The sequence below is a fragment of the Cornus florida genome, unplaced genomic scaffold (assembly GCF_030987335.1).
Source record: "Cornus florida cultivar Cherokee Brave unplaced genomic scaffold, ASM3098733v1 CherokeeBrave_3.0.0_Hap2_Chr11, whole genome shotgun sequence".
Taxonomy (NCBI): domain Eukaryota; kingdom Viridiplantae; phylum Streptophyta; class Magnoliopsida; order Cornales; family Cornaceae; genus Cornus; species Cornus florida.
Window position 1 is genome coordinate 120289830 of NW_026775581.1, and position 23339 is coordinate 120313168.

Below are 23339 nucleotides of genomic sequence, written 5' to 3' on the forward strand. Positions count from 1 at the left end.
ATTATTATTTTTTTTTTTCATTGTGTCAACAGTCCATCACGTGTAATAATGACTCTTGATTAATTTTGAAATACCGTGGGAAGGGAAAAAAAAAAAAAAAAAAAATTTCATCATGTGAATCAAAAGAAGAAAACAAGAATTTTCTTGTTTAAAAATTCAGAGCAAAGTAAATCATTTTTAAATTTCATATCCTTTTAATAGGGTAAATAGTGCCGCTCCACAACTTTTGGCCACAACTTTTGGGTGCCCAATTGTTATATACAGGAGACTTGTCTCACGTTGGATTCAGATGAAAAGTGAAATAAATATAAATGTAATGCTACTTAGTTACTTAAGTGTTTTGGTAAATGCACAAACGTCAACCCGGTATAATTTATATCAAAGCCAAACCCAATCATTGATCCGGTGCCGTGCCACGCCAAGCATCCGACCCAAAAGGCGTCCAGGTGAGCCACCCGGATAGACAGGATGGTCTTACCGCAACAGGGCGTTAGAATTCGAGTGGGGGAGAATATTATAAGGAAAGACTTGTCCCACACCAAATTCGAACGAAAAATGAAATGGATATAAATGGATGAGCATGTAACATTACCTAACAGCTTAATTTTTTGGATAAATAGACCAACTTTTTGGATAAATAGACCAATGCTCAGTAGCTGTACCAATGCTCATACCTTGTTGGTATCTCATGAACACATATAGAGCTCAGAAGCTGACTTAAAACATAAATTAAATCTTACACGATGAACAATAATAATACACATGAGATTTTAAACTAAAATTATAACATAAATGCTACAATATAAATCAAACAAAGAATTTAAAAAATAAAAAATTAACTGGCCCTTGAGAAGAAAAGGTGTGCCATATGCTAGATGCTAGGTTGATATATCCTCCTCCTTTTACATACAAGCAGCTCAAAAGTACACGTTCCATACGTGATCTATTGCAAAATATTCATTAACCATGTTGGAACGCTAGGTTCGGTCATTAAGCAAATATAATTCCGTAGTAAAACCTGAGCCAACCTAGTAATAATTTCTAAAAACACAAAGCACGGAGGTTTGAAAATGCTACAACCATACAATTTCACAAGCGCCAGAAAATAATCATGAGTCTACAAAAGCCACAAATTTAAATTCAACATTTTGTGGATATATAAATTTCTGTCTATAAAGATGGATATCAAAATATTGTCAGTTAAGTAATTAGATGCTAACAGTTGGAGTTCAATAACGTTGGACCTCTGGCTCAACAGTGAAAGTATATGAGACCAAACTTGAGCCAATCCACTCACATACAAAAATATAACAGTTCATTGAGTTCTAAACCCATCTTAAACTCGGCTTCAAACCAAAGCAGTCTTCCAGAAAACCCAAATCCATCTACCAACCTGCGCCTCCAGTACCTCGCCTGGAAAAGTTCCTTCCTACAAGCAACACCTGCAGACCTGCAAAGACGCAATTATATGATACTTTCTAACCATTATCTTACATACTGACCAATCCGTTAGAATAACCGAATAGCAGCTGGTATAAGTAACAGCCTAATCCCTACAGATTGGCATTTTTTCCCTGCGCCTTCAGCTTTGCTGCAACTTGCTCATCAGACAACGGTAAGTAGTAGATGCGCGGGTTTGCCTTGGTTTTCCTAAATAAATCATCCAGAGTGATGACTGGAGGGTCAACTTTCTCAGGAAGTGGAGGTGGGGGTGGTAGAGTAAGACGTTCCCTTGCTGGGGGAGGGGTAGACAATGGCAGCGGATGGGGTAGAGGTGGTGGAGGTGGAAGCAGCTGCCTCTGAACATGTTGCCGGGGAGATGGTTGAGGCTGCAAGATGGGTGGTGGAGGTGGAAGCTGAGGTCTCTGAACATGTTGCCGGGAAGATGGTTGAGGCAACAAGGTGGGTGGTGGAGGTGGGAGCTGCTGCCTCTTAACATGTTGCCGGGGAGATGGTTGAGGCAGCAAGGTGGGTGGAGCAGAAGGAATGTTAGGACCAGTACTGACAGGTGTTGCCAGAGATTGAGGAGGAGGGTCCACCCGCAATTTAACTTCCTGGGGGTCAACAAACTCAGCAACCAGTAGATGTCCTCCGTTGGAAGGCCATTGTAAGTCGTAAACAGCATTCCGAGTCGCTATGGCTTCATCCACTGATGAATACTGCATCAACAAAGTAATCACCAAAAAACGTGGTTCAGTTATTTCTCACTCCAAAGATCTTCGGAACCTTGAGGATGAACAGGGAGAATCCATGTTCCCAGCCCCAGCCCCAGCCCCAGCCCCATCCCCATCCCCAGAAAGAAAAAAACTTCCACATTTATATCAAAACCACTAATTTATCATGACAATAATACCACGTGAAAAGAGTTTATTTTATTTTATTTTTTTGGGTGGGGCAAAGGGAAGAAAGAGAGAGAGTAAAAAACATACAGTGACATAGCAGTGGGTTTTGATTTGGTCCATCCAAAAATTGGTGAGAGTACCAGTTTTTCCCAGAAGTTCTTGCACGGCTTTTAGTGTAAAAGGCCGCAGAAAACGATCAATTCTGAGAGAATTTGTAGGAGTTCTTGGCGATGGAGGAACTGTTAAAAAAAATAAAGGGAATGACACCATTCAAATACTGAAGCAAACATTCCTGAACAAATATAATATCAGATAAGAAGAACCATGAGAACTCACCAACATGTTCCTTGGGTGCATCTTCACTAACTGTAGAGACAGATCTAGCAAAGTTGCGTCTCAGAGCACTAGATGGAAATGTATCCTTAGGAGTAGTCGAAGATGGAAGAGTAATGATTTGTGGCTCAGGAACTTTGAGGCTTTCAGAGCTCCACCTGCGATGCCTCTTTGAAGTCTCAATGTTCCCAACTACTCCTTGGTCTGTAAAAACAGCTTGTTAACAGGTATGACCAGTGACCATAGATACCCAAGACCAAGTTAAATAAGACACAACTTTAATAGTGTAACATAAGCTGCTGAGTAAGGAATCATTACTAATTAACTATGCAACTCTCAGACAACCTAAAGATTCAGTTGCTTGCTTATGAAAAAAAAAAAAGTTGCCTTGCCATCCCTAAACTGTTTCTTAATAATAAGCAACAAGGAGCCTACGGTTTGTTATCAACAAGGCATCGCCATTATTTTCCCAAGTAATCAAAAAGGTATGCATGAACATCCAAAGTCAACCAAATGATATGAGTAACCTATATTTTAATGAAATGAGTTATCTCGAACTATTATATAATATAAAAACAACAAAAGAAAAATCTGTTTAATATTTAAATTGTATCAATTATTCAATTTTAATTTTACCTGTTGGATATGTATTGGTGGGTCAGCTAGCCTACCTTGGACCCATCTTATTTATTATAATCGAGTTATATAAAGGTAAATCTAATCAACTCGCAACCCTTACTCATCTTCCCAACCTTAATCATCACTAAAAATCTAATTGCAAATTCTCTTATTAATTCTCTTATGCCTCTTCGCATACTGTCACAGAACTATGTTCGTGAACCTCACATATTTAGAAGCTGTTATCGACCTTATTTGGTTTATATTTCAAATGCATATTCTGATAGCTTTGATATCTGAAAATAAAGATGGCAAAAGTTATAACCTAAGTCACATAATGCGGGAGAGGGAACGGGAGCGCGAGAGCGTCAATATCCAAAATACTTGAGAGCGGGAGCGTCTTGAGAGCGTCTATATTTTATATATATATATATATATATATATATATATATATATATATATATATTCAAGCTCTTTAATTTTAAAACCCATGTATATTATTATTCTACATTTAAAAGTTTAACCCTTATTATTATAAGTTCGGCCCAATAAGCATCATTTCATTAATACGGTCCAATGTAGTATAATTGTTCTCAACCCGTCATCCAAATAAAACTTTATCCAATGTACTAGTATAATTGGTTTCCTTACCCTAAAACCTGAAACTAAAACGGTAAAACCAGCAGCAAAGTCCTCTTCCGCAAATCAACACCACCGTGACCATCGCATGATCCGCCGGCAGCGCCAGCCCGCTAGATGCCAGTCACACAACTCTCTCTCTCTCTCTCTCTCTTTCATGGATCTGGTCATTTCATATCTCTCTTAAATCTTAAGGTCAAGCATCGGAAGGTTTGATTTCTTCTTAAAATATTGGTTTCTTCTTTCTTATTTCTTGTCAGAGATGGAGGAGGTCGGATTTCATGAAAGAGATGGGTGATTTCTTGCATCGGTGATGCTTGGACAGTACACGTGGCGGATGTTGAATGCGAAATATTTGTATCCGCGTTCCAAAACATGAGTTCACGAATTCTCAAAATGAATTCGTGAATTCCCAAAAACGAGTTCGCGAATTCCTGCCGAATTCGCTCTCAATTCGGAAATTCGTGCACGGAACGCAAATCGCCGACCTTCTTTGGCGAATCATGTGACTTAGGTTATAAACAACAAATGCATATAAAAAGAAGTTTCTTATTTTTATTTTTTTTTAGGGTCTATTTGATAAAAATTCTGAAATTTTAATTTCTGCACATAACACAACTACTTTTCTGAAAGCTTCCCATTTTAAAAAAACTTCAGTGAGACCAATTTTAAAAATTTCAGTAGCTTTTTTCTTCAAATCTTTTAAACACTGTAACCAAAAATGATAAGGAGCTTTTGGAAACAATAAAAAAGGAGGTGCTTTAAATGTCTCTATACTGGCCTAAGAGAAAATTTAAAAAGGAGAATCCAAAAGACCATGTTAAACATGTTTCTGTTTTAAATGCTAATTTTTAAATTGAAAAAGGAAAGGGGAGGGAAAAAAAAAAAAACAGTTCTAATAATGATAACAAGCAGGCCGAACTAGATTTCTCTTTTAGGGTTGCAAAGAAGGTATAAACAACCTTTTCTTCTTCACAAAACTAAAGATGTCGGACACTTGATCCTAACTGAAATTGCATGCAAATTCATGTTGCAGTTTTTATAAGAGATTCCATTTACTATATTCTGATCTGCTTTTAGTCAATTTTTGATGTTGTAAATGCTTGATAAGAAAAAAAGCGCAACACATAAGGCAGAGGACATGTTTAGTAGAAGTGGACAAGGCAATCTAAAAACCTTTATTCCCCAAACACTACATTGATGCCCTCTGATTCTTTTAGATCCTTGTCTGAATTCAAACTTCCCATTCTAGCATCCATCCTCCAATCAAACATGAAACAAACCTAAACTAGCTTCATATACCAGCATCTTCATTCATGTATTCCTCTTTGTAACCCAAGTTTTGCTTATTCATCCAGCATAAAAATGCTCAAACCATGGCAGCATCCTCGCACGATAAAATAAAATAAAGTATTTTTATTTATAATGCAATTAGTACAACAGCCTAATTGATTCATCATCACGCATCAATCATCACATCAGATAGGCAGAGATAGTTATCTATAGATCCGCCTTATCCATTATAACCAGTCTATTCGGAACAGCACAGGTTGTGCTCTATCAAAATTTTGATTTTCTTAGCAAAACTAGATTGACTGCCGCCAACTACTGAAAATCATAATCTGGCCATGCATCCAATGACCCGTATATTATAATGTCAAATACTAACACCCAATTATACAATAACGGCATCTCTAATATGGATGACATTATAATAGCTGTGCCACCGGAAGAACTACCTAAAATCTGGATATCTTTCAACACATTCCTTGGACTTTTTTAAAAGCTCTCCATACAAAGAGCCACTGTTAACCAGAATTCATCTTCAAATCCCATCGCCACCAAACAACTCAGATAATTGCCTAATTAAACCAGCACTAATCCTATTTCATAATACTAGCATTTCTTAAACTGTGCCTAAACTAAAGTTATGTATATGTCCTCCTCAACCTTGAAACCACCCCACCACCAGTCAGCAAATGCTCACACAAGCAAAATATTATGGAAAACAAGAAGATAATAATTCAGTGCTGCAAGCAAAGTGCAACATGGAGTGCTTAAAAAAATGAGGAAACTTAATGTTTTAAAGTCAATGTAAACAAGTCAAAACATATTTATAAATGTGGTTATTCCTTTTACTTCAAAGACATGCATAACATTCATTCTACCAAGTTTAAAAGTAATTTGAGTCCCAGAATTGTTTAATTTATTGTACATACTAAGTGTATGCATTCAACCCCTATACCAGACCAATTAAAATGTTTGACAGTCGAGGCACGAGCACTACATAAGCAAGCAGAATATTTATCAGCCCATGCACATAGGCACCGCCAATTTAACCAGTGTCTTGCTCATCTATATGCCTTCTCTACTTTTATTATTGCTTTCATAGCCCCACAAAAAAAAATAAATAAATAAATAAATTTTGACAAATACAATAAAAACCTTACGGATGCATGGCATACATTAAAATCCAGAAGAAGTGACACAGATCTGCTAAATATTAAAATCTACAAGCATTGTCGATACTAGATCAACAATGATATACTTAGCACACCCTGAGAGACAACCTTTAACTAACAAACAAACAAAATAATTAAATTAATAAAATATCAAAGGCACGAAAAAATGAAACAGATAGAAAAGCCTTCAGAAGCAAAAAAGCTTACCTTTAAACTTTCTTTTCACGGTGGGTGCAACAAGACCATTCTCATTTTTACCATGAATGTCTTTCTTGTTTGCAGGAATATCATCCCCCACAACATCAACAGGATCGTCCTCCTTCACCACAGGTACTTCAGTTTTCTCACCCCTATCTCCTACTTCAACAGGAAATTCAATTGTTTTACTCTCTAATGAATCCTCCTCCATGTAACCATCATCAATAATTCGGTCTACGTGTAACTTTTCTGAAGAACTAATATCCGCATTACCATCTTTCTTGCTAATATCTGCATTTTCAGCATTATCGTCATCTCTCTCCTCAACAGATACCTTATCCTCAAGTGGCTCTTCAACATCCATTGGATGTAGTTCGCCACCATCAGGGACAACGTTAGTGGATGATGGCTTCACCATCTCAGGCTTAATATCTAGATCTAATGTAACATTATCAGCAATTAAATTTTCCTTTAGTTCATTCTTTTCTTTAATTGAGATAGAATCAGGAGAAATAAGATCAGATTTTACTTGAAACCCTAAAACAGGGCTGATCTCAGATACCTGGTTATTTGGATCAGAAGACTTAAGTTTGACATCCTCATGAGAAGACTTTGGATCCACATTCTCCAGCTGGGGCTCTAAATTCCCCCTCTCGTCCGGGGTTTCATTGTTCTGTGACTCCTGAGCACTCAAGGCAATTTCAGAAACCACATTCTTGGAGATAGTAATGCTCATTTCCACAGAAGTTGCATGAATTAACAGCTCCTCTTTGCTAGCAGAATCAGTACTTCCTATAACTTCCCCATCCTGAAATTCTCCTTCACCTAGTGATGCTGCAGTATCGTCAGTGTGAAGCTGGACAGTTACACCATCCACCCCGGTTCTGTTATCACCATTATATATCACATCCCTAGCTGTTTCAGCCCCAACCAACACTGTATCAGCAAGTTCAGACTCGGACTCAGTATGAGGAATACCAACAAAAACATTATCAATGTTTCCCGGAACTTCAATTTCATTCCGAATTGCTTCATCCAACCGTTTTATCAAATCTTCTTTCAACCCCTTAACAGCCAATTTCCGCCTCTTGAGCTCTTCTTTAAGTTCTGTAACTTTCCATTGATCAATTGGTCTGCTGTCAAGAACTGGAGAAAGCAATGACAATTTGTCGTGTTCCATGTTTCCCTTTTCAAGGAAAACCCCACCCTGATTAAAATGTTTAATGCGTTAATAATCCCATAAACAAAAAAAAGGTAAGTAGAACAGTAAGGAACATAACTGAAACAGTGATGGATAAAAAGAAAATATATCTTAAAAAACAATCAGTTACTTAAACAAATAAGTTCACTTACTGAAGCAAATGAAACTATAGAATACAATATTGTTTTTCTCGATTACAAACTAAATAGGAGGGGGGTGGGGAGGGGAACACAACCCTAGCATCATCACACCGCTGTTAGCCACACTACCACCATTGCCAATCTATTTTTTCCCCTATGATCACACTAAAGAACTGCCAAGCAAACATATTCCAATATATTTGACAAAACGTCTACACAAACATAAACCAGTTTATCACCATTTCTCCCAGCACCACAACAATTATACCCAACCACCCTCCATCATCACCACACTAGCAACCAACCATCATCATTACCCTCCATGCATGTAGAAATCCCACAACACCACAACCATCACTAGTCATAAAATGGACGCAGTCTGTTACATTGCAACAATAATCTCATAACAGAAATTGTTGTGAAACATAAACAAACCATCTCAAGCCATGAGCCCATGAGAATAAATTGCAAATCTCATGATGAATAAAAACAACCATACCACACAATAATCTCTTAACTCCACTTGGTTTGACCATAGATCTTCACCATGAACAAACTATGAGTGTTTCATGGGTAAAGAACTATATACCCCATTAATTGAATTGAAGATATGGGGACAAACCCACTAACAGAAATATTTCTATGGTACCACCCATTTTATCATGATTCTTGCAACAACTGTAATTAGTTTTTTTCCTGGGAAAATGTTTTCTGTTAAACAACCAAAAGCACAAAGAAAGAGTTGTCTGAGAGAAATCTTGAAGAAACATAAACCTCCGAAGACCCTAATTTATCCAACCATCGATCGTTTCAAGACTTGAAAGTACAGAAAAGACCGATAATTCCATAAAATAAGAGTATAAAGAAAAGCAAAAGAAAATATGAAAAAATATTGAGTTGGTACTCACAGTGATGTTGGATTCACGGCCTCCAAACGCTCAGAAACGTCCACACTTCCTTACGATTGATGTGTGGAGACACGAAACCCTAATTTCATCAGAACAGAAAATTAGACAAGAGAGAACAAAAACATACCGGAGTAACCCACATACGGAAAGCAATTGCAGAAACAAATTAGAGCCCTCTCGAAACAAGGGCCAAAATCTGCTTCGACTGGATTCTGTTTCCTGAAAACAAATCTAAAACAAATAATAAAACATGAAAAACAAAATGGGGGTGAAAACAGAAGACGATTTAATGCGAAAATGTTAAAGAAGAACTCGGGTTTCCTTAGCGTTTTCGAGATGGGGGAAGTGAAAGGACGAGCCCTTCTAGGGTTGATTGTGGTTCTTGGTTTAATGTGTGCGCGCGCTCTAAAGAGAAATGGGAGTTACGGGACGAGGACAGAGGGAATTAACTAGTCCGCGTAATACCTAAAATACCCCTATTAATGGGCTATGACTAGTGGGCTATGTCTTGACTCACATGGGTGGTGATCAACGAACCACAACTTTTCCAAAGCGTATCCTTCCGAGAAATCCGTAAATAGTTTTTGGATAGAAGTTGCTTGGTCTCTTCAAAAATTTTGTTGGGTTTTCTTTATATGTTTTATTAAATTTATTTAGTTTTAATTGAAATGATTTTTTTTTTTTTTTTTTTTTTTGACACCACTTGATAATCTAATAAATTTATGGCTTCTGCAAATTAAGGTGTGTAAAAAACTATTAAAATTGGTGAACTGAATCGAACCAAAATCAAACTGTGTCAGTTCTATGATGGAATGGTTCAGGTTCGGTTGAATTTTAAAAATTAAAAAAATAATTAAGTTTCGATTTGAATTAGAAAAGAACCAAACTGAACCTGAAGATGCAAAGAATTAACTCTCTCTATTTTGACAGAGTCTCGTTACATTTTCAATTAAAAAATCCCTTCTACATTCTCTCCTTCTTGCCTATTTATAGGCATTTACAAGTGCTATTAGAATGCTATAAGTGATTCCCTAAGTTGGGTCCCTTGACCTCAGGCTTCATTCCTTACGGGCCTAGCTCTTCTCGGAATATCCCATGCATTCGGCCCATTCCGCAACGTCATCGCGTGGACTGAATCCAGTTTCCCGGCCCGATCCTCTTTTCGTGGGTCATATCCGGCCCATGTCACTTCCGGTATCCTCAACTGCCCCCATAATTACTCCTTAATTAATTATGGGGTAATTATTAGAGGCTGCTAATCATGGCTTGACGGCTCGAAAAGATCACATGGAAAAATGGATGGTTGGATTTGGGAGTCGATGCTTCGAGATTCAAAAAACTCCTCGCTTTCCTGACTCTTCGGCCTTCAGGCCCACCTTGTCTTTATAAGCCTCAGAGATGTTCCATCAATCTTCTTTACCGTCTCTATCTTGCTTTACCGTTAGACAAATCTTAATCTGTCTCTTTTGAGTTAAATCTCCTCCGACGAACTTTTGCAAAAGCTTCTTTTTCCGGTGATCTTGCAGTGCTCTTCGTGGTGTTCAATTTTTCGAGGTTAGTTTTGTTTTTTTCTCCTCCTCTAGGGATTTGCTGTTCTTCCTCAGAATCTTTGTTCGTTTTCACTATGACTATAGACTTAGGTGTTCTTCGTATAAGACTTAACCTTCCTGATGACATTCAAATTAGGGCTTGCCCCAAAGATGTAAATATTAGGACTGGTGCTGGCCTTCTTCCCGGAGATGTCTTGTTTTCCAATCTTCAATTAAATCTCATTAGGTTCTCTCCGTATCCCTTCTTTAGCTACGTTTTTAATAAACTGAAACTTTCCCCTTTGTAAGTAAACCCAAATTTTCTTAGGGTTCTATCTGTTATGTTGCTTCTAAACCGTGACAGAGGTCTAAATCTTGACCACATAGATTTTCTCCTCTGTTACAAGGTTAGCAAAATCCGAACTGATGAACCGTTTTACCATTTCTACCAAATTGAGAAGAGGTCCATATGCAAAGATAAAATCAAATCTGAGAAGAGTTGGAGGAAAAATATAATTGGGATTAGGGGAGCCTGGTTTTCTCCAGCCGCAGAGGACTTCCCTATCCCGAGCGCTTTTGGTGTATAAAAAATACAAAACCCATAAGAGTGACTGTCCTTGTGAGATTTGCGTTCCTCGCTTTTGTACTTTCTTATGCCGTTCCTTAGGCATTCCTTGTGATGATTTGAGCTACGGTGTTTGCAGGGATAGGGATAACTATTTGAAAAAGTACGTTCTGAACGACATTCCCTCTTGCTCGGACCTCCTTACCTCAGACAACCTTCTTGCTCTCTCGGCCCTTGGCAAGACAATGAGTCAACTCCAGATCCCTTCCTTCGGCAGGAAGAAAGCAACCCCCCGGACCGTTGTTGCCCCTGCGGCAACTTCTTCCCCAGCTTCAGCATATTCTTCTGCCACTATTTCTGATACAATTCCTTCCATCGATCTGACCGTGATAGCTACCGATCCGATCTCCAATGTTCCACCTGTCAATCCGAACGTGACCCCTTCTGTTAGCAACCTTCCCAGCTCTGCTACTGTTGCTGCTCGGGAAAAGGCGAGAGGAAAAAGGCCTCAGCCTGACAGTGCTTTTAGCATTTATGACATTCCTTTGTCACAAAGGGTTAGGCCCTCTGGGCCAAGTATGTCCGTGCCTCCTCTGACTAGGCCCCCTCTGACTAGGCCTCCTGCCCTCTCTGGGCCTATCTCTGTTAATACCTCTGCCTCTGTATCAGCACCATGGAACCCTCGCTTTATTCGAACGGATGGATCGTCTGTAAAGCCGGACGAGACCATGTTCAAGGATGGTCAGACCGCTATGGCATACTACAGGAGCATGTGGACTCCTAAAGATATTGAGGTAACCAAGGGTCTGTCTCAGAAAGAATTGTTCAGCCGGTTCCCCTTATTTGCCATAGAGGTAAGTCTTCCCCCTCAGTCAGCAAATTTTTACATAGTCTTTATATTTGATTTCTTCTGATCACCTGCTCGGCTTAATTAGTTATCATGTATATCTCTGCAGACCCTGTTTGGGATGATGGCCATGCAGAAGCAAGTAGAGATGGGGAATGCCAGGGCTCGTAAGTTTTCTGATAGCCTTGATACTGCCAATAAAGAAAACAAGATCATCATCACCAGAACTGCTGAGCTGATGGTTCAGCTCAGTAAAGTTGAAAAAGAGAGAGATACTCTGAAAAAGGAGACAAGCTCCCTTCAGGATGAAAAGGACGCTCTGTAACTTGAGAAGAGTGTCTGGCATACTGAGCGAGAATCTCTTAAGGCTGAGAAGGAAAAACTTCAGCGCCTTCTGAGTGATGAGCAATCCGCTCGGATGGCCTTTGAGAAAAGAGCTCTAGACGAGCATGATGCTTTACTCAACACCATCAGCAAGGTAAATGGTGGTGTGCTAGCTCTGCACGCTCGGTTTTCCAGGGTTGGGGCCCTCAGATATGCTCAGGGGTTCCGAGAGGGTTATACCGATCGTGTTCCAACTGAAGGTCAGACCAGTTCTACCCCTGATGAGGTTGACAAAGAGCTGGAGATTGATCATCCGGGTGTTTATGCCGACCCAGACTCCACCCCTGTTGAGGGCATATTTAATGAATGCCAAGAGAACGCCTCTTCCAGGATCACTCCTACTCCCTCTACTGCTCAACCTCTGGACGTTCTTCCTCTGTCCACCGTGACTCCATCCGCCACTGCTGCTGAGGATGAAACTCGGCAAAATGATTCTTCCAATGCTACTGAGGATAGAACTCAGTAGAATGATTCTGTCATTCAGCTTGATTCTCCTCCTTGTGAGGACGGAACTGCCAACAGTGATGAGGGGACCGTTTAGCACTATCAAGAAGCTGACGGGGCAAATGCTTATAGTTAGAACCTTTCTGATGTACTGACCTCCTTCCTTCTGCACTTTTGTCATCTGTATACCTCATTTTTTGTAACTCATAAACTTCATTATTAATGAGATGTCTGACTTTTGGTTGAACTTTTGCCAAAAATTCCTTTACTTAATGATTTAATGCTATCTGATCTGGTTTCTCTCTGTATGTCAGTGGTTAGCGTTCGGCTAGTGTGCCACTTTGCCACCTTTTTTTTTTTTTTTTTTTTTGCAAGTTTTTGGCGTCACTTTCACTATTTTATTTTTGGCAAGTTCTTGGCGTTCGGCTCATAATGCCAGCTGCCACTTACTTTGCTGAGTGGTTGGCGCTTGGCTAGAATGCCACTTGCCACTTTCACTCTCTTATTTTTTGGCAAGTTTTTGGCGTTCAGCTCATAGTGCCAGCTGTCACTTACTTTGCTAAGTGGTTGGCGCTCGGCTATAATGCCACTTACCACTTTCACTCTTTTATTTTTTGGCAAGTTTTTGGCGTTCGGCCCATAGTGCCAGCTGCCACTTACTTTGCTGAGTGGTTGGCGCTTGGCTAAAATGCCACTTGCCACTTTCACTCTTTTATTTTTTGGCAAGTTTTTGGCGTTCAGCTCATAGTGCCAGCTGCCACTTACTTTGCTGAGTGGTTGGCGCTCGGCTAGAATGCCACTTGTCACTTTCACTCTTTTATTTTTTGGCAAGTTTTTGGCATTCGGCTCGTAGTGCCAGCTGCCACTTACTTTGCTGAGTGGTTGGCGCTCGGCTAGAATGCCACTTGCCACTTTTACTCTTTTATTTTTTGATAAATTTTTGGCGTTCGGCTCATAGTGTCAGCTGCCACTTACTTTGCTGAGTGGTTGGCGCTCGGCTAGAATGCCACTTGGCACTTTCATTATTTTACTTTTTGGCAAGTTTTTGACGTTCGGCTCATAATGTCAGCTGCCACTTACTTTGTTGTTTTCATACACTCAACTTTTCAGAAGAAGATAGCTTTTTATAAATTTTAGAATTATGTATAATTGAAAATGAATAATGCCAAAATTAGAACTTTAAACTTTCTACAAATAATACCTTTTTAAAGATGTAGCATTCCATGGCTTGTTAACCAACCTTCCAACCATGGTCTCTAGTATATATGCCCCTTCCCTATGACTTCTGTAATTCTGTATGGTCCTTCCCAATGTGACATCATCTTTTTAACCATTCCTACCTTCTTCTTCAGAACCAGATCGCCAAGTGTGAAATCTCTATGATTTACCCTTTTGTTGTGGCTACTAGCCAGTGTCTGCTGATAGGATGCAAGCCTTATTGCCGTAGCATCTCTCTTTTCCTCTAACATATCAAGGTTAAATCTCAGCATTTTGTCATTCTATTCCTGATTCCATGTTAAGCTTCGGACAGTTGGAACCAAATATTCAACCGGTATGACTGCCTCAGTTCCGTATGCCATGGCGAATGGGCTTTCCCCGGTCGGCCGTCTAGGGGTCGTTCTATAAACCCATAGGAAGTTCGGGAGTTCGTCCAGTCACTTCCCTTTATGGTCTTCCAGTTTCTTCTTAATACAAGCGAAAATTGTTCTATTCTCTGACTTACTTGATGGGTTTGCGTTATGCTCGGATATGGTTCTGCTTCCACCCATTTGGTAAAGTAATCTATTGCCAGCAATACATACTTGTTCTGAGCTCTTGCAGTTGGCAGAGGACCAATCACATCCATCCCCCATTATGCGAAAGGCCATGGTGTGGCCATCACGTGCAAGTCATCAAGTGGATTAATGGTCCGAACCTTTGGCATTTATCGCATCTTCTGGAGAATTCTTTCTCATCTCGTGACATGTTCGGCCAGAAGTACCCTTGCGTCATTGCTTTGTGCGTTAAAGATCTTCCCCCTGAATGATTTCCACACACACCTTCATGAATAGCTCGCAATATCTGCTGAGCCTTTGTGGGGGTAACGCACTTTAAGTACGGCCCAGAAAAAGACCTCCTGTATAACTGGTTATGTACTATGGCGTACTTTGCAGCGTTCGATTTGATTTTCCTAGCCTCATCTCTTTGCTCAGGCAGAGTACCTGTGATACCCTCAAATTTCCACGTGTGGGTTGGCCAGGCCCACACCCGAAAACACGGGAATATCAAAACAATTTAGTATTTAAACAAGCACAAAATACAAAGATGAATAATAAAGAATAAATAAACCGCTGAAGAAAACTATTAACTAAAAGTTTTATTAATAATTCTCCAAAATTTACAACTCGAGAATCCTGTAACTCAAGGACCCCTTAACAAAAGTCCACTATCCAGAAGTTCATTATTAAATACTAACCTTAAATGAAAATAATAATAATATTCTACTTTTAAATAAACCAAAATAATAGATAAGTCCTCCAGCTGCGGATCCTCAACCTTGAGACTTGAACTTCTAATAACCTGAAAAATAAATCGTGGGTTAAACCCTACAAGCAAGTTCTCTCTACCAAACATCTGAAAACTAATAAATAGATCATCTCTGATCAAAAGCAAACCTGATAAAATTTTAACCTTAATATACCATGATATATATATATATATATAACTAATTATATACAGTATAACAATAACATCTATAGCTAGGTGCATTAATTCCAAAATCAATAATGATTTTAAGTATTTAAATCACACAGCCAATATCGAGGCTTTGACAAGTCATCCATGTCACCTTCAGTATTATTTTATTAATATGTATAAAACAATACCTTAACCTATAAGTACTAGACTATTTTAATTTAAGAATATTTAATCCTAATCCACCTTATACATACAATAATCATAGATGATATATTTTAATCATCAAACCCATAGCAATATAATTACACCTTGGCATATCAACCATGCCATTATAAATATATTTATTTATACCTTGGCAATTCAACCATGCCTCCTGAAAGTATATATATTTATACCTTGGCAATTCAACCATGCCTCCTTAAGTATATATTTTTTATACTTTTAACTTAACAACTCATCCATGCTTCCTATTTATATTTTATTCATCCCTATACTTAGGCAATATTTTTACACATTTGGCAACTTATCCATGCCTACAATTCAACCATGTACCAAACCTTATAAATTAATTTACCAACCAAACAATTCATACATAGGCAAATTAACTTATCAATAAAATAACTCATACCTAGGCATTCCATACATATCATATGCATATAATTAATTTAATAACCAGCTTATCCATATATACCAAATAAGACTAATATTTTAATCACCTTAAATGATATATACATATACCAATATATTATACAATATATATATGTATAATACTTTCCCCACACACACACACACACACACACACACACACACACATATATATATATATATATCCACATCTCATTCCATCACAAAAAGTATTAATTAACTATGTAAACGTTAATTAAATGCTACTAATAATGTAGTAGTACTCTATGGCTCTAGGAATACCAAGAATACCTCTTCCAATGGTTGCGTTCGACCCTAATGGCTTAAATATCAACTCTGGGAATTTACCGAACCCCACAGGAGCTTTCCAGGACTCCAAACACTGCCTCGCGCGCCACCACACGCCCCCAGACTGCTGCACGAGCATCCACGCGCTTCCCTTCATAGGACTCGCCTGCACGCGCTCCCACGTGCTTTTCTTACTCGCGGAGTGAGGTGGCGTCTTTTGGTTGGTTGGCTCCATTTTGCTTCGGTAAGCTTACCACACTGGATCCATCTACTCCGTTACACCTCATCCAATGGTCCAAAATCCATACGCTCTTGAACACGCCCACACAGGATTATCCTACACCCATCAACTCTATCCAACACCCCAGATCAGCGAGTGTAAACTTTTCCATACACCTGACCACATTAGATCGTTTACTGGTCATCAAAATCATCAAATGGTCCTGCCTTGTGGTGCACCAAAGTGCTGCGCACTGCAACTCACCTAAACCTCACCCATTTGATGCGCAGATGCATACTGTGCATATATTTATTTAAAAATTATAAAATAATTCTAAAATAAATCCCAGAATATTTCAAAAAAATACAAAACACATTCTAAAAATATTCTAAAAATCCAAAAAAATTACAGAAAATTCCAGATAAATTCCAGAAAAATATAAAAACCCTAATTAACCCTTTTGGGTCATAAATCCACCTATACATTGCTTTTACAATATATATACAACACCTTATATTTATCAATTTAAAATCCAAAATTCCAACAGATCAATTATAATAATTTATGTTTTTAATTAATCTAGTCTAACAATGATTTTCAAACAAACAAATTTAATCTGAATATTGATACTCAAGGTGATAAACTTATAGGTCCTAAGAGGAGAGTTAGAAAAGATTTTACTTGAAGGTTTCAAAATGAAACCGACGCTTCAATCTTTGATTGTCTTTTCAAATTCTGGCATCATTTTTCTCAGATCCGGCCTACTCCTGGTCAACTTTCCCTTATTCTTCTCTCTCTATCTCTCTTATTTTTCTAACGTGTAAAATTTTTAATAATAAAACCTTATGTCTATATTTATAAACAGTAATTACCCTCATCCCATTCCTACTAGGATTACTAAATAAAAATAATAGTAATTATCTTTTAAATAATATTATATATATAAACATAGATTATATTACATATATATATATATATATATATATATATATATATATATATCTTCCATAATTAACTATTGGTCAATTAAATCATATATCCTATATATATCCTTCAATAATACCAATTAATTAATTATATTTATATATAATTAAATATATAGTTATAATTATACAAAAATGATTATTTAAATAATCACAAAACCATGGGCTTTATTAATTAACCCAATAAAGCTTCATATAAGCCTAAGATCCCATCTTTTGGTTCAACTTCCCTTAAGCCCAAATCCAATTAATTTAAATAAATCAAAAAATTAAATAAACACTTAAATTAAAAACTAATTACATAAACAAAATAATAAATTACAACCAAGTCACACCACACCAATAAAATCAATACGCCAACAATTCAATCAATAATTAAGCACACACACAACAATCATCATATCAATAATTCATGAAATATAAATAAAATAAAACACTTAATCAAGCACTCAAAAAAACAAATTAATTAAAAATTAAAGAAAAAAACACAATTAATTTAAATTAAATCAAATAAATCATTTAAAATAAAATAAAAGTAATTAATTTTGTTTAATAAATCCTTTAAAATATCGGGGTATTACAGTACCGTCCCGAATATAAGTTATGATCGGATCAATCCAACTTGGCTCATATGGAATAACATTCACTTACCAAAGATCTGGGCCCGAAGGTTCTTCAAAAATGGATAGCTGGTTCAGTATTCCTACTGGAATCACCCTTGCCAATGTCTCTCCAAAACTCAAGGCGCTACATGCTAGCCGATCGGCATCTTCATTATGCTCTCTCGGTATTTGGATGAATTCAATTTTTTCAAAGTTTCTGACTTCTCGCATAACAGCAGAATGATATGCTTCCATCATTTCATCCTTGGCTTCATATTCGTCATTCACCTGCCGAACAATTAACTGCGAGTCACTAAAGACGGTCAAATTCCTGACCTTCAGCTCTTTGGCGAGCTTAAGTCCAGCCAGTAGTGCCTCATATTCTGCTTTATTGTTAGTGGTTCTGAATTCAAGCCGGAGCGCTTGACTTAGGGACGTGCCTTCTGGTGTCTGCAGTTTAACCCCAATGCCTGCCCCCATATGATTTGAGGATCCATCGACAAAGAGTTTCCACAAGCAACCTCGAAGGTCTTCCTCCATGTCTTCTGAATCACATTCCAGTAAGAAATCTGCCACTGCTTGCCCTTTGACCGCCGTTCTGGGTTCATATGTTATGTCAAATGAGCTTAACTCTATGGCCCACTTTGTCATCCTTCCTGAGAGGTCTGGCTTATGCAGGATTATTCTAATAGGGAAAGTGGTTAGAACGATGATAGGATGGGATTCAAAATAATGCCTGAGCTTTCTTTTCGCATGTACTAACGAGAGTATCACCCGCTCGGCCTTTGAATAATGTCATTCTGCCTTAGTTATCATTTTGTTAACTAGATATTGCTTTCCTTCTTTACAATGGATCAGAACGCCACTTGTCGCGATGCTGGATACCCCGAGGTATAGAAATAGTTTTTCTCCTAGTTCGAGAGCTGACAGGACCGGAAGGTTCTGCATATATTCTTTCAAACCAGTTAATGCTCGGTGTTGTTCATCCCCCCAAACTTGTCTCCCATGGCTTCGTATTGTGTCAAAAAATGGTTTGCAGCGATCTGACAATTTGGAAATGAACCGGCTCAATGCAGCTGTCCGACCCGTAAATGATTGCACTTCTTTGATTGTCTTCGGCTCGGCATTCTTGGTCAGAGCTTCTACTTGGGCAGGGCTAGCTTCTATGCCTCTATGATTAACCACATATCCCAGGAACTGACCAGAACTCACGCCGAATGAGTACTTGGTTGGATTGAACTTCATTCCATATTGCCTCAACACATCAAATACGTCTTGTATATGTTTCAAATGGTCAACTTTCTTCTTACTTTTTACTACCATGTCATCAATGTAGGCTTCCACAGTTTTCCCTATTTGATCCTTGAAAATTTTGCTAATAAGCCTTTGATAAGTTACTCCAGCGTTCTTCAGTCCGAACGATATAACTTTGTAGCAATAGGTCCCTCGCTCGGTAACGAAAGAAGTTTTCTCTTCATTAACAGGGTCCATGGGGATCTGATTATAACCTGAATAAGCATCTAAGAAGGTTAAACGTTCATACCCAATATTAGCATCCACCATTTGATCAATCTTCGGCAACGGGAAGCTGTCCTTAGGGCAGGCTTTGTTCAAATTGGTGAAATCAATACACACTCGCCATTTTTTATTCTTCTTCTGCATAACAACAACATTCGAGAGCCATTCTAGGTATTGCACTTCTCTAATGAACCCTGCATCAAGCAATCTATCAACTTCCCCGGCTATGATCTGATTACGTTTTGGAGCGAACCTCCTCTGCTTTTGCCTCACAGGTTTGACGTTCGGATTGACGTAAAGAGAATGACCGGATACAAAAGGATTGATTCCAGGCATGTCTAGGTGGCTCCATGCGAATACATCGACGTTCTGAGATAAGAAATCAACTAACTCCTGTTTTTCCCCCTCAGCAAGTCTTACCCCCACTCTGGTTGTTCGTTCTGGTCGAAATTGATCGATCTGTACATCAACTAGGGGCTCTTCGATCAAGTCCATTGGCTCCTCCTCCCCATTCTGCTTGGGTGGAGGTTCCTGTAATTGCTATCTCGGGCTTGCCGAACGGATGGGTGCTTTCCCTTTTCCAGCATATTTCAGCGTTACTGAATAACATTCCTTAGCTGCAACCTGGTCCCCATGAATGTCAATCACCTTGGTTCTGTCTGGCCCCAGGCATCTCATTACTTGATGCAGAGTGGAAGGAACACCTTGAACTCTGTGGATCCACCCTCTGCCCATCAGAAGGTTGTAAGAGAGATGGATCTCGACAACCACAAAGCTCTCCATCAGAACCCTTTCTGCAGCATGCACTGCTACTTCCACCACTCCAATGGGTTCCATCCGCTTTCCATCGAACTCGAGCAAGGGATTGCCAGTGGGCTTGAGCCTATCGGGCTTTATATCGAGCCGATCGAACGTGTCCCTTGGTATAAAATTTGCACTACTTCCATGATCAATCAGAACCCTTCGTACCAAGCATTCGGCCAATGTTAAACTAACGACTAACGGGTCCTTATGAGGGATCTAAACACGCAACAGATCAGTTCTGTCAAACTTTATATGTGTTGATTCGCTCTGTTGGTGCAGAGTGTTTACACTGCCTATCCTCCTCTTCATCTGCGCCTGGCGAAGCCGTGTTCAAAGCAGTTCATTTGACTCTTCATATTTAGGCCGGCCATGAATTACATTGATTATTCGAACTGGTTGCGATATGGGAGTTCGGCTTCTGATTCCTCTTCACTTACTCCGCCGGTTGGCTCTGCTCTACCGCCGGGCCTTGAATATAACTTGCGAACTCCCCTCTGGCTATCAACGTCTCCACTTACCTCCTTAAGTTCCTGCATTCGTTAGTCTGATGCCCAAAGTCAGAATAGAAAGCGCAATGCTTAGGCTGATCTCTCTGCTCCAGGGGTTGTCTGATAGGTAAAGGAGGTCGGAACTTATCTCTGTTTTCTTGGTACAGCCTTGCTAGAGTGACTTTTAATGGAGTGACCTATTCCTCTTCCCTGGGCCTCTTTTCTGCTTTTCAAGGGATCTGCCGCTGTGATGGAGCTGGTTTTTGCCTGATCTTGGCTTTGGACTTTTTCTCTGTTGATATAATTGATGTTTTCCTTGCATTAGCTGCCTCTTCCTCTTCCAAACGAACAAATCCATCAGCTCTTTCGTTCAGCTCGTCCATGGTCTGTGGCGTGTTCACCACCAGACTTGTGTGGAACAGAGTCCCACGAATCATGTAATACCCTTAGTTTTAAAAATGATAAAATTGGGATTTTTATTTATTTATTGATTAATTGATTTAATTTTGTGATTTAGTTGTTTTGTTTTTCTTAAGTGATTAATAGTGTGTATTTAAATTAATATTGTTTAATTGTGAATAGTGGGTATGTATTTAATTATTTATTGTCTTGAATTTATGTTTGTGTTTTGAGTGATTATTTATTTGCTTTCCTTATTTGTTTTACGTGTAATTAATTAATTAGGTTTAGGGTGTTACGATTATGTAATTAAGGGTGCCGACTTATAGGAGGTTGGAATTAGGGTAAAGTTTTTATGGTAGCCTATATATTTAACTTTACAAGTCTGCTAGGGTTAAAAACAAACCTATGTACGTAAGAATTCTTGAGAGAGAAAACAGAGGCACACATAATGGTTTTGAGAAGAAACTATATGGGCCACCAGTTAAGAGTTCAACTGTGACCTGAAGGTCGTATCAAGGAGGAAAGAGTGGATGGATTGTGGTATTGGAACTGAGCAGTAGGAAGGTTGCCAGTTGTTTGTTCGTCGGAAACTCCATAGACGACGTTGTAAGGTTTCAAACCGAAACCTAAAGGCAAGTTTCATTCTATCTCCTTCCTGTAAACTTGTATTCTGTGCATTCTATATGGTCTCCAGGAAATTAATTTAACTTTAAAATGGAAGGTTGATACAAGATTATCAGACTGTAACCTGTTACATGCTTAATTAACTGGTCTCAGTTCTCTTGCATAAATTGTGTTGTTTTCGGTTTAGATTTTTGTCAATTGATTTACATTGGAACATGAAGGGCTTCTAAGGTTGTTTAGACTCTAATTGAACCCTGTAAACTTTTATAAAAAAAAATTCAGAACCAAAGGATGGAGTTCGCCGGTAACAGAGAGGGCAAACAAGGGAAGCATAAACTGTTTCGTTTATGGTTTATGTTTTGTCAATTAATTCATATTCAAATTGGAGAAGCTTCTAGGATTGTTAGGACTTAAATGGATAGTAAAATTTATTTAATTAACGTGCTTGAATTTAAAGGAATTTAATTGCATGAAATTGAATTTGTTTTAGGACTGCTTTTACGGTTGGATTATGTACCTGTTTTAACCATGATTTCTCTTGAATGTACACTTGTTTTGAATCATGTAGTATCGCAAAAATTACTTTTTATAATTAGTTGGGATGGTCTGGAACTTAAAACATTGGGTTAGGAACTTGAACAAGGGCAACCGGAAAGTTAGAAAGTGTCCGGAATTGAAGAAGACGGAGGTTCAGATAATGGAGCAGGCTCCATTCTTCAAAGGAGCCGACTCCATTGAGATGGAGCAGGCTCTAAACTATTATGGAGCTGGCTCCAAGAGGATAGAGCAGGCTCCAAAATATAATGGAGCCAGCTCCACTTTTGGTAATGCACAGTAAGTGCGTTTTTGTGGTTTTTCTGATTTCAGGGGCTTAAATGAAATTAATGGAAAGTGGTGTGGGGTTTTAGATGTTTAAAATTAACCTATTAAAACCATAAATTAGTTAGTATATGCTATTGTGTTAATATAAATGGACATCATGAATTTTTTTTTAAAAATTAATGTGCATGTTGTCCAGGAAGTAGAAAGTCTTAAATTTCTAGTTTGGTTAGCCAATTGAATGGACTGAATTGAAAGATATTTTAGGGATGTTGTACCAAAGATATTTGTGATATATTTAAGTTTCATGAGGTTTGGTTGGGTTGTGGTTGTGGACGTCATGTAATTTAAATACATTGTTGCATGCTGTCAGGAGTGGAGGAGTTTTTTATTTGCCTGTTTGTTTTAACCAGTTTATTTTGGTAAGTATAAAATACCATTGGGGTTGTATATAATGTGTTATGAGACTTCTTAGTTGACATATTATGTCAAGTACAGGTTTTAACATGGAGGATTAAAAAGGACGTCATGTAATGAAACGATAATTTTCATGCCGTTAGGGATTAAGGAGGATTTTCATTACCAGTCTTTGTTTTAATAATTTAAATGAACTAGTATGAGAGTATGGTTAGGGATGTCTAGTATAATGTGCTCAGCTCA

The 23339-nt window shown here is 38.4% G+C and overlaps 2 protein-coding genes across 2 annotated transcripts; both read right to left on the reverse strand.

The window, feature by feature from the left end:
* Window positions 1-1133: 1133 nt before the first annotated feature.
* LOC132285815 (formin-like protein 5) lies at window positions 1134-9269 on the reverse strand. Its single transcript, XM_059788042.1, has 5 exons — window positions 8842-9269; window positions 6602-7799; window positions 2679-2879; window positions 2430-2581; window positions 1134-2159 (listed from the first exon to the last, which is right to left on the reverse strand). Exons 2-5 carry the CDS (start codon window positions 7770-7772, stop codon window positions 1554-1556), a joined length of 2130 nt encoding a protein of 709 aa, XP_059644025.1. The 5' UTR covers window positions 7773-7799; window positions 8842-9269; the 3' UTR covers window positions 1134-1553.
* A 10813-nt stretch (window positions 9270-20082) lies between these two features.
* On the reverse strand, window positions 20083-20882 carry LOC132281997 (uncharacterized). Its single transcript, XM_059783641.1, has 2 exons — window positions 20784-20882; window positions 20083-20562 (listed from the first exon to the last, which is right to left on the reverse strand). Exons 1-2 carry the CDS (start codon window positions 20880-20882, stop codon window positions 20083-20085), a joined length of 579 nt encoding a protein of 192 aa, XP_059639624.1.
* Window positions 20883-23339: the final 2457 nt, after the last annotated feature.

Coding starts and splice junctions, on each gene's coding strand:
- LOC132285815 (XM_059788042.1), bottom strand. CDS start 7,772: ATGGAACACGACAAATTGTCATTGCTTTCTCCAGTTCTTGACAGCAGA. Junction 2,582..2,678: donor TGCACCCAAGGAACATGTTG/GTGAGTTCTCAT, acceptor TTTTTTTAACAG/TTCCTCCATCGCCAAGAACT. Junction 2,160..2,429: donor AAACCCACTGCTATGTCACT/GTATGTTTTTTA, acceptor TTGTTGATGCAG/TATTCATCAGTGGATGAAGC.
- LOC132281997 (XM_059783641.1), bottom strand. CDS start 20,882: ATGCAGGAACTTAAGGAGGTAAGTGGAGACGTTGATAGCCAGAGGGGA. Junction 20,563..20,783: donor GAGCAGAGCCAACCGGCGGA/GTAAGTGAAGAG, acceptor TTGCGTGTTTAG/ATCCCTCATAAGGACCCGTT.